Genomic DNA, 11,143 nt, shown 5'->3' on the forward strand with positions numbered 1-11,143 from the left:
TATCATTATCCGATTATCGTCGAAACATATGCAATTAAGATCTCGTTAGAATCCTAATGAAATTACCTTTAATTAGATATATTTTTTATGAAAAAATAATTTAAATCGAGAAACATACGTAAATTTAAAATTTTAAGATAATTTTGAGGAGAGAGAAAGTGGTTAATTTTAACTATCATATATAAGAATTTTATATATTGACATTAATACCCTTTAAGTTTATTTAATAATTTTTTTAATGTAAAATATAATACATATGACATTATTTCAACCACTAAATCTTCTAATCCAAGGACTAAGATTTAGTTCTAATTTGTGATATTTAGCAATTGATCAAATCATATTTAAACATATGATGTCGTGTATTAAATGAAGTCACAATAAAATTTTGTGCACTCCATCCATCCGCAAATAGCATTCCATTTTGCTATTTTCGAGTGTTCATACAAAATTAATACTACCATTATTATTCCAAAAATGGAAAGATTTTATTATACTTTACTTACTACTTTATCTTCTTTTTCTTTTTTTTTTAATTATTAAAAAGAAGAGACTGTTTTTTTTTGGGAGAGGAGGTAGCATTATTTAACTCAATAAATTTAAATTTTCTATATGATAATTTGCAATACAATGTACGGGAAGCTATATATTTAGATTGATTTTTCATTTTCCTGCGAGTTCCTCTTTGTCAAGTCTATCAATGGGAAATTGGAATCGGAGATATATGCCCAGAAGGAAGCCCAGGCACTACGACTACGAAGATCCGCCTCCAACTTCCCCAATATCATATTCTTCTGGTTCGTATTCAGCTACTTCTTTTTCATCTAAATCATCATAGTTTCTATGCTTATTTAATTATGATTCCTCAATTGGGATTTGAAAAAAGCAATTGCAATTGTGTGCCGGGGTTTTGATCAAATATTTCCACAATTGTCAAGGCTTTTGGATTTAGGCGAATAATCAGATTGCTAGTTGTTTCGTTATCCCAATTATTCTATTTTCCCCGTAATTACAGTGTGCATTTTTCGTTTCCTGCTATTTTATTTTCATGTTTCTTATCTGTGGATATGCTAACAATAATTGATGTTGAAAGAGATATCCGGTTTTGGTTGGGGAGGTTTTGTCAAGGTTAAGCAGTGCGTGTTTCCTTCAGCTGCCAAGGTTAAGAGTGGAATTAAGTGTGAGGTGTTTATTTGATGGTTAGTTGTTTCATCTGACTATTACAATCTGTACACCCAATTGTTATTTTCATTGTTTTCTACTGGAGTTTTACTGAGTTGTTAATGGGTGGATCTTTGTGTTGTATTGAAGTGAAAAATGTAAAAGGGAATGCATGAAGATGGCACTGAAAGTAAATTTAAGTGTTGTCACAAGAGCACTGCATGCATTACCAATGCCTCATGTTTTCAGTGACAGGAGAGGGGAGTCGCATTCTAGCATGCCCTTTTGAAAAAAGCAGATATCTTTTGTTTTTCAAAATGATCATATTTTGAAGAATCAGATATCAAATATCCATGTGGATAGATGTTTGTTTAATCAGTTATTAGTTTTCAAAAAATGTGGCTTCTTGTTGCTTCGCATGATACCAGAAGTCAAATGGTCAATTTGGAATTGATTTTAAATCGCTGAACTCTAAGAGTCGCTTGGCATGATGTGTGTGCTTATATAGTTATATGGAGTAATAGATACTAAATAAACCTATTATGCTATTTACATTGTTCATAAGCCAATATAACCTGAATATCTGGACAGTTAAGATCTTTGCATTTACTTAAATTCAGCAAAAATACATGATCATCACAGACTTGATTCTCTATTGCTTGCTGCTTGTACAAAATATATCCCATCTTTAAATTTCATCACATAAGCATATCTGAGCACTAGACTGCCAGTGCTAAACCATTTTACCCTTCCATATTTTTCAGTAGTTAACTTCAATCTAGTTCTTCCCAAAGTGCCAAGTCTTGTTCTATGGTTGGAGTTGTCATTTCGAATTGAAGACTTTTAAAGCAACGGAAATCGATATTGATTATAGTAGCATCTTAATCTTGTGGTTGTCAACTTTTCCGTTAACATCTTTTTGAAAATATTCTGATGTCTTGATTGTACTTTTTGAAGGACTTGCTCACAATAGGGTGCCATCATGGGAAATTGACTATTGCCATTCTTGTAAAGTTCCTTGGAATAAGGTGTTGGCATCCAAAAAGTATATATACAGTTATCCAAGTGTGCTGAATTGGGATGGTTCTGCTGGTAAAGAAGCATTGGAGAATGCAAAACAGCGATTTTGGGCCAAGATCAATGGCCTTATCTGCGATAACCCTTTGCCAGACCCGGACATGTACATAAGTGAGATTGATTGGAACCCTGATATAGATCGTGAGTTGATGGAAGATCTAGATCGTCAAGTTTTTAATCCAGATGAAGCAGAGAAGATAGAGCAGCTGGATACTATTAATGAAGAAGTTGAGTGCACTCAAACACAGCATGATAATAACCAATACACTAGTGATAGCCAATGGGAAAGAGATCAGGTGATAGGTACTGGAAATGTAAAAGAAGGGAATGGTTGGGGCAGGTGGGCCGATTCATTAAATCTGACAAATGACAATCCATGGGAGCAAAGTTGCCGAAAACTTGTTGGTTCTTCAAATTATAATGCTTGGGGGAGTAGAAATGAGTCTTGGAATTGGCCCCAGGGGCTTGACAATACTAGGTCATCTTCCTTTGCTGATCATGGATGTGGCAAGCCTTGGAATTGTAATGAGAAAACTGTGGATGTAAGAGAAGACGGATGGGGAAAAGGACAAAGAGAGAGAAATTCTTGGAGTCAGGGTCCAGCAAATAACTATTCTACAGGAGTGACATCATTTGAAAATAACAATTCTATAGGCTCAAAGGAGATAGGATGGAGGGGCAACAGGAATGTGTCTTGGGGTGTGCGCGATTCTGATTATCATGATAATGAGACCAAGCATTGGGATCCAAATTTCAGGCGTGGTCGATGGTCCTCTGGGGGTGGTGGCCGAAAAAGAGAAAGTTCTGTACAACACATGTCAAAATATAAGAGTTCCAAATATCTTGGCGACGCCTATGGATATGGAGATTTTCAGGAACTTGGTTAACATTATGTTGTAAAGTTCTTAAAAAGTGTAACTGCTTTGGGGAATTTACTTTTTCAGCACTACTTTTTGCCAATAGTGTAGATCACCTATCATATATTTTACCAGGAAAATACTTATAGCTATTTTACTGAGCAATCGTTGGTTGTTTTTTTGAGGTTTTGGAGGATGCAAACGTTTCTTAAGGTTCCACAGATTCTATGTAAACCTGTCTAAGGATGTAGCTTGTGTTAATAGCCAATCCCACTGAGAAGGTAAGATTGAATTTATTCTTCTAATTTTTTCTTCGGAGTTTATTTTGGTATCTATGCGCTGTTACATGCTCTGTAGCAATCTGATGTATTCCCTCCATCTCCAACCCTGAGACTGATGGATGTTGTTGAATGTGAACTATTTTCATTTTCATCTGAGAGTATATTCTTTGAGAGAAGAACATGAAGGAGGGATCTGTGTCCCCAACCTTCACTTGGCTGCACGGAATTCTTGGACATATATTCTTGTGCTCCTTTTTACCTCAGTTCCTACAACCTTGAGTGAAAGGCATGCATAATCTTGATCAAGAGCTAGGAGAAGCGAAATAGCCAAACAAAGGCATTTGAATGCGCTTATAATAGCTGTAGCTTTATTGATGCTTGATCGTCAGAACTTCTTTATTCCTCATAAGTCATGCTTTAGCATATATCTGAAAAATAACATTTATTTTCTTAGATCTGGATCTGGATCTACAATACTTGGTAAGTTGATTTATGATGAGAGAGACCCTTAACTCTTGAGTGAAGGTTTGGCCTACCTACAGCTCTTTTCGCTCTTTTTTGTCAGTACTTTCACCTCCAATACGCGACTCATTTCCTATGCTCTCTCTGCATTCAATATCCGTTGAGTTTTGCATTTATTGCTTTGAGCAATGATATGGCGATTTGCAATAGATTAGATGCCAGACATGTGATATTTTCATATTAATGTTGTAGGATGTAGATTATGACCTCCTTGTATCTGACTTTCTGTAACAGGGAATTAGCTGGTGAATCAACAACCTGCGGGCAGTGATATCTTTAGATGCATGCCGATCCTTTTGAGGTCCGTATATATGGACTTCCAGAGATTTTGATGCTTATGGTAGGCTGGCATATGATTTGTGATTCGGTGATTTGGTTGAGGACGAAGGTCTTAAACGCCGTCTAGGGTCCTTAAGAAACAAGTGCTAGTTTGCATACTGGGAAGAATTGTAAGAATCATCTTGTAGAAGGGATAAAGAAAGAAACACAGTTTTTTGTTGATTTAAGTTTGTTGGAGTGATATGAAATTCAAATCAGTTAAGAGTGACTTTCTGTCTGGCTTAGTTGTACAGTGTTGTTATTTTGATTTTATTAGATTGCCTTAATTTATATCCTTCTGTCCCATAAAAATATATACATTTGAAATAGCACTGGAATTAATGCACAATTAATAAAATAAAAGAGATAAGAAGAAGAGGAATTAAAGTAGTGATAGCGGATAGTGTGATCACATTATTATTAGCATTTAATGAGTTGTAATAGTGGGTCATAGTGGTGATATAAATAAATTGATGTATATGAGTAATGAGTTGATGACAACTTTCTATAAATGGAAATGTTTATATTTTTATGGGGCCAGATGAAAATAAAAGTACACATATTTTTATGGGATGGAGAGAGTATATTGTAGCTGTGAAATTTGTGCTTGTACATATGAGCAATAGCAGCAAGTACCATCACAAGAAAGAAGCTGGTATAGAATAAGGCAGATCAAAGGACCTCCTAAAATAATGATTCATGTAAAATGCAAATCTGCAATTGCACTACACTATGCAACAAAAATGGAGAAGGAAATCTGGTGATGGATTCACTTCATTTCTATACATCAGTCGACATCTGAAGAATGAAGTTAATGAGAGTCCTTTTCCCACCTCGCCTTGTCTCTCCCCCGTGTCTATGATATAATATACAACCTCCGCTTGGGTAATGATCGGGAATAGCCACAGATCCAAACACAACCTCTGCTATTGAAATGCTTGCTCAAATCTTTCCCTACTTGTACGCCTCACACCAACGAGGGCAATCTACACCATCTTACAGAAAGAAAAAGAGCAGCAATCGTGCAGGAGAAATCACGCTTCAATCTGGGCGTCTTCATCCATTAATGGGGGAGATAATGGTGGGATGGCAGATTCATCGGAAGAGATGTCTCTGTGTAGGGCTTTTCTAGCTGCTGACTGAGAGACTCTATCCCTGCCTATCTTTCTTGAACCGAGCAATCTGGATGCGGAAGCCCTGGAGGAATTACTGCTCTCAATGGATGATAAGAAATTTTCCTTTGATAGCGATCCTTGAGCAGAAGCAATGATGGACCCGAAGATGCCAGACTCTCTTAACCCTTGGATGATTGTCTGAAATATGAGCAAACAAAAGCCAAGTTAGAATGCTAATTAGATTGTTTTGTCGAGGACTTAGGAGACCTCTGCACCGTGTTAAAAGGTTTACCATGGGAGCATAGATGCGCGTTAAGATTCCTTTTCTCAACAATTTCAAATTTAGAGCCCTATCAGTCCACACAACATGCTCGCGGTACCTGTTGCAGAAGTAAGATTTAGCGGGTGTTTCAAGAGAGAAATACAAGCAGTTGGCATTCTATCACAACTTTTATTTGTTCCACAAAACTACAAAAGCTGTTGGTGGTATGTTAGAGCTCAGAAGTGATGCTGTTGAACTGAATCCAAAATGAATCCAACAAACCAGTTTACTTCGAGTAAAATACTACGAAATGATAGGAAAAAGATAGGTAAATTTAAGAATATTCATTACCAGTTTAGCATCTCCTCCTCAGTTGCTGTTGAAGCAATTATAAAAGCCTGTGAAGAATGGGCAGTGTTTAGTCAATATATTAAACTAGACAACGAAATGTAAGAACGGGCAGTGTTTAGTCAATATTAAATCTAGGGAGTCAATTATTTGGAAGACCATAATTGAGTTGAAATCCATAGCATCTGGGTTTTATACCAGACCAAAACATTATTATATATTCTTGAAAGAAACTTCTATTTAAATAATGGTTGCAGGGATCTGTGCGATTCTTCATGAAATCACTTTACCGCAATGGTTGTAAGGATTTATTATGGTTGAGTCCACAAAAATAGTAGCAACAAAGTTTATCCAAATGTTGTATCCTAGGACTAGAGTAGATATGGGTGCATGTAGTTGTAAGGAAACTCACAGATCTATCAAAATCCAGCATAAAACATCGCTTCACATCATCCTTTGTAGGTTTACATCCACACCGATCCCGTCTGGAAGTCAAGTCAGAGAACTTGGAATATGTATAATGTAAGACAGCAGCCTCTTCCAATTTGATCTCACTGTCAACCATTAGAACAATTATATGTAACGAGCCAGCAAAAAGAATAGCAATGTGGTTCTTAACAAAGGCAGTGCAGAAAAGATTGTATGTAAAACAGGCACATATGATTAAGAGGTTTGCTTTATATAGTCGTAGCTAAGCAGGGAGATATACTTGGGAGTTTTCATGTAGTTGTGCCATCTGTGTGCACCATTAGGGCGAAGATGATCTTGTATTCTAGCTGCAGACTTCCCATTCCCATAGGTCAAAAAGTAATTTGGATTGCCTCGGGTTGATTCCTTATACATGCCAAAGTAAGTGTCTTTTGTAAGATGGTCATAGTTTTTCTTGAACATTGACACCTGAATGACATATAGAAAAAATATGTAAGACAGCCAGTTTCAACAAATCAAGGAATATAGAATGTCAGTAGTGAATCTACGCTAATATTCTCTCTTAAACCACATTTTTTCCAAAAAACAGGAAGAAGAAAAAAAAGATTGATTATAAAGTAAACAGAGTGCTGAATTTATGATTCATTTCTTGTCCCACAAAAATGCAGAAAGCATAACTTAATACAAGAATACTTATTATTATCATGGCTGCTTCCTAGTACCAGACTACAGTAGCAAGTCAATGGACCAAAGACTTAAATTTCATAGGTGAACAATGATAACATTAAAATGATTACCTCTGTGAAAGGTTCCTTGACATCATCCCGTTCAATGCTACTCTCCTGGAATGGACATATCATGGTAAATACGAGGAAGGGAAAAGTTATTGATCTTGTTATGTCTTAGTTAATATGGTTTAAATCGGCTGCTTGCTACAAGAATATTAGCACATCAGAGAATGTACAAGGCATATGTTTTAGTGTTCAGGAATAGGTCGTGCATAGAGAAAACTGCTTACATAGTTGGGAAAGACAACCGTGTCAACATTTTTTGGAACATCATGCAACAATTGTCTCAAAGAATATTCCCGAGCACCAGCTGGATGTATCAATTCATCAGTATCCAGATGAAGTATCCAGTCCATGCCAGCATCCTTGATACACAAGATGCAAAAAGTTAAGTAATTCTTCAATATGGAAAAATATTTAACTTTTTCTGAATTTTGTCGTGATCAATACCCTCGCCATAACTATTGCCATTTCCATGTTCAGGGATTGCTTCACAAAAAGCTCATAGTTGCAAGGCTTGTAAAAGAAACTTGACAACCAAGTTTCATTCCAGATCCGGCTGGAGCAGCAAGAAAAAAGAGAATCATAATTATAAAGAAAGCAAATGTAAGACATGAGAAGAAGCTTTGAGAGAAAGTGAAGAGTAAGTTAGCTGCTGAACAATGTCTTACCAAACCATCAGTTTACTATGTCTTAGTTATGCCTATTTTCCCATATTATTCAAAGAATTAAACCAGATAAGAAATATGCAAAGCAGAGGTGAAGAAAAAATAAACCAGTCAAGGAATATATAAGCTAGACGTGACTAACAAACAAACAAAAAATATGTAGCAATCACAAAGTTGAAGAGTACCTCCTAGCTTGTTGCTCCTCCAGCTTTTTGGTTCTGTATATCACTTTCACACCCTGCAAGAGCAGTAAAAGGCCACACTTACTGATTGCAACTTGCAAGACAGGAAGTTGAAAGCAAACATATTTCAGGCTATTTGTTTATAATGCAAGATAGGTGGTGCAATTTCAAGCAGAGAAACAGTAAAACAAGTCTATCTTGCAGATATTTTATGCAGTCCTTAATTTAGTGACTATATCAAGATATTCCAGATAAAAGCATTAGTTCAATAGTAGAAAGACAAAAAACATTAGTTCAATAGTTGAAAGACAAACATGACGAGAGAATGGATTTGGTAAAAAAATGTAGAACTTTGCTATGGTTGGGGGAAAGCAGCATATTGTTCTCCCAAAGATACACAATGTGTTTCTATTGCATAAACGTGAAATATATTTCCAAAAAAACTAATATAGCTTTATTTTGTTGGCCAAGTGAACATGGACAACAGTGTAATATTACCCCAGTGTAAAATTGCACCTTCTATCTGCAATTCTGTTTAGTTCATATTGTTTGTTTATACTATATGAGAATGTACAGAATGAAGAACTCTAGCCTCTCTGACTCCCTCACATATGTTTGCATGTGGCACCAATCAATGTCTTACTTATATAACTAGGCTAGGTACCTAAACCTTACATAGTGACAGAGAGGTTTAATGACTTAATAAACTATTTGCATCATTGCAATAAAATGTACATAAGATTTATCAGCTGTTTTTATTACCAAGGAAACATATCCAGCATTGTGAGAGATCTAACAGGACAGAGCTTGTCAAACATTTTTTATGCAGGTAGAGTATATCTAGCATTGGTTCTTCGTCTAACTTTTATTCAAATGTACATAGAAAAGACTGAACCGCAATCAAATATCAGGGGGAAAATTTAATTATGATACCACATTTATTTATAGTTCTTCTTTCCTTCACAAGGCACTTTCAAGCAATAGTACATACTATCGAGTGATGAAACCAGCGTCCTTTCACTCAAAACGTAACAGTCAACCAACCATGTCTTCTCCTAGAATAGTATTGTTAATGTAGCCAAGACCATTACGAAAAAATTGTTTAATAAATGAGAAGGGAAAAGGAACAATATGTGCTTTAGTATATCGGGCATAAAAAAGACTGCACGGTCCAAAGACTCGAGCACAAACTCACCGCAATGGATTCAAGAACTTTGGATACTTGAGGAGATGCAGCCTTCCCTTCAACAAATAGGAAAAAAGTTGAAACCCCAATAACTTTATGATAGAACATCCAGGGCAGAATCTGCTCCAATCCAGCAGATGTGCTAGTTGTAACACATATCTGCATACAAAAATCATGAACAGATTAAGCAAACAATTTCAAACTTTAAACACACTAAAATCTGATATAAACAAATTGCACAATGTGAATCAATTATAGAATGTCAAGAATTTAGGTTAACTACATCCGAGCAAAATTCCATTTTGAGATAATTTCCAACTCTAAATCTAACCACATAGCATCAATGCAGTTTCACTATAACAATCCTATAACTTTGTCAACATATGATGATGCACTGCAGTCAATCCCCAGCACAATTGTGACTGTTGCTATTGAGATTACGCAATCACTTCCAGTGTCCAAACTCATGCAGTTGTCTCTTCACTTAAACAAAACTAACATCTAACTAAACTGGTTAAATTGGCGTGAGAAAATTTGGAAAACAAATCAAATTGTTAAATCATGCAAAATTGTTGATATATGTTTATCTTTATGTTATGTTATAACAAATGATCCAAGATTATATATTGATGCCAAAAAAACCGAATCAAAAAGTAGCTCCTTTTCATAAGTACATTTTATTCAGAAATTCTGCGATATCTAAACTCAAAAACTAGCCCAAAACTCCAAATCAGCAAGAATTCCGCCATCTCAGGGAAAGAAATGAAAAGGGAAAAGAAAGCCATTAAAATTGAAAACCCCCAGAAGCAGATAAAACCCTAATTACAATCCCAAAATCAAAAAAGGAAAGACCTTGGGGTTAAGATCGGCGTGAAAGTTGAACTTCCAGTCTTTAAAGTAGGGAAATGAGGTGGTAGTGGAGTGGCCGAAGAGCGTGGTGCAATCAGATGAGTGGGAGACGGTGGAGAGAGGGGAGGAATCCATGCCGGGAAATTTGTGAGATCCATCGGGAGACCATTGGGAGATGGGATCATCGATGCCGCCGCCGCGCCATTGGAGGAGGAAGGCGAAGAGGGCGAGGGAGAGGGGGAGGAGGGTGAGGAGGAGGAGAAGCTTCGCGGTGAAGGAGTTTTGGGCGGCAGCGGAGGACGGTGGTTGTTGCCGGAGACCCGCCATTGTGAGACAAGGCTGGGCCAGGGAGTGATCCAACTTTTGTAGTAATTGTTAATGGAGTTTTTTTTTCTTTCATTTAAAGTTTAAATGTACACATTCATTATTTTATTAATTGTGTTTTGCCAAAATATTACACTAGTAATTAGATTATGGCTAAATATTTGAAACGTTAGAATACACGAATATTTGGCAAATTATTGTTGCATTTTCTGAATTCGTACGAAATGAATTTGGGGAAAGTGTTGTCCAAAGGTACCTAATTATTAATATGGTCTCGACTCTCATCAATAGAATTGTTGAAATTAGTGTATTGAATATCCTTTTAATATGAAATAAATAAATTCTTGGGTAATGCAACAATTTTAGTTAACTTTGTTGAAGTAAAACAGTATTTTTTTTTAAAGGATCATTTGATATGAATTTTTAGTTTTTTTTTTAAAATTTTCTTTCAATATTTTAAAAAGAGATTGTACACCCAAGATTTTGGGTTGTGAAAATTTAGCCATAAATATTTGGAAGAGAAATCAAGGGTGAGATGGCGTAGAAATTTAATAGAGAAGTGGTGTGATAATATATTGTGATAGTCATAAGTAACTTAATAATAATGTGAGGTAGGTAGGTTGATCCCGAGTGAAATTATTTCAGTGCCCTACATAGGCTTCATAGATAACTTGCGAATTCGTTAATCAAAAGTTTGAAGAATGAATATAGTTGAAAATCACATAAAAAAAAGGAAGGCTATATATAGTGGAAGCTGCGCCACTAATCTGGCTGTA

At 35.9% G+C, this 11,143-nt stretch overlaps 2 protein-coding genes across 2 annotated transcripts; one reads left to right on the forward strand and one right to left on the reverse strand.

Moving 5' to 3' along the window:
• The first annotated feature begins 619 nt into the window (after positions 1-619).
• Positions 620-4,507, forward strand: LOC121802598 (bifunctional endo-1,4-beta-xylanase XylA-like). The gene is made up of 3 exons (XM_042202284.1): positions 620-797; positions 2,119-3,376; positions 4,133-4,507. The coding sequence occupies exons 1-2, from the start codon at positions 701-703 to the stop codon at positions 3,123-3,125; spliced, it is 1,104 nt and encodes a 367-aa protein (XP_042058218.1). The 5' UTR covers positions 620-700; the 3' UTR covers positions 3,126-3,376; positions 4,133-4,507.
• A 251-nt stretch (positions 4,508-4,758) lies between these two features.
• On the reverse strand, positions 4,759-10,425 carry LOC121805229 (glycosyltransferase-like KOBITO 1). The gene is made up of 11 exons (XM_042205025.1): positions 10,047-10,425; positions 9,204-9,353; positions 8,012-8,064; positions 7,609-7,717; positions 7,389-7,523; positions 7,168-7,212; positions 6,651-6,838; positions 6,354-6,495; positions 5,945-5,991; positions 5,624-5,711; positions 4,759-5,529 (listed from the first exon to the last, which is right to left on the reverse strand). Exons 1-11 carry the CDS (start codon positions 10,368-10,370, stop codon positions 5,251-5,253), a joined length of 1,560 nt encoding a protein of 519 aa, XP_042060959.1. The 5' UTR covers positions 10,371-10,425; the 3' UTR covers positions 4,759-5,250.
• Positions 10,426-11,143: the final 718 nt, after the last annotated feature.

This window comes from Salvia splendens, chromosome 5 (genome assembly GCF_004379255.2).
Source record: "Salvia splendens isolate huo1 chromosome 5, SspV2, whole genome shotgun sequence".
NCBI lineage: Eukaryota > Viridiplantae > Streptophyta > Magnoliopsida > Lamiales > Lamiaceae > Salvia > Salvia splendens.

Coding starts and splice junctions, on each gene's coding strand:
- LOC121802598 (XM_042202284.1), top strand. CDS start 701: ATGGGAAATTGGAATCGGAGATATATGCCCAGAAGGAAGCCCAGGCAC. Junction 798..2,118: donor CCCAATATCATATTCTTCTG/GTTCGTATTCAG, acceptor TACTTTTTGAAG/GACTTGCTCACAATAGGGTG.
- LOC121805229 (XM_042205025.1), bottom strand. CDS start 10,370: ATGGCGGGTCTCCGGCAACAACCACCGTCCTCCGCTGCCGCCCAAAAC. Junction 7,213..7,388: donor CGGTTGTCTTTCCCAACTAT/GTAAGCAGTTTT, acceptor TGTCCATTCCAG/GAGAGTAGCATTGAACGGGA. Junction 5,712..5,944: donor GAGGAGGAGATGCTAAACTG/GTAATGAATATT, acceptor CTTCTGCAACAG/GTACCGCGAGCATGTTGTGT.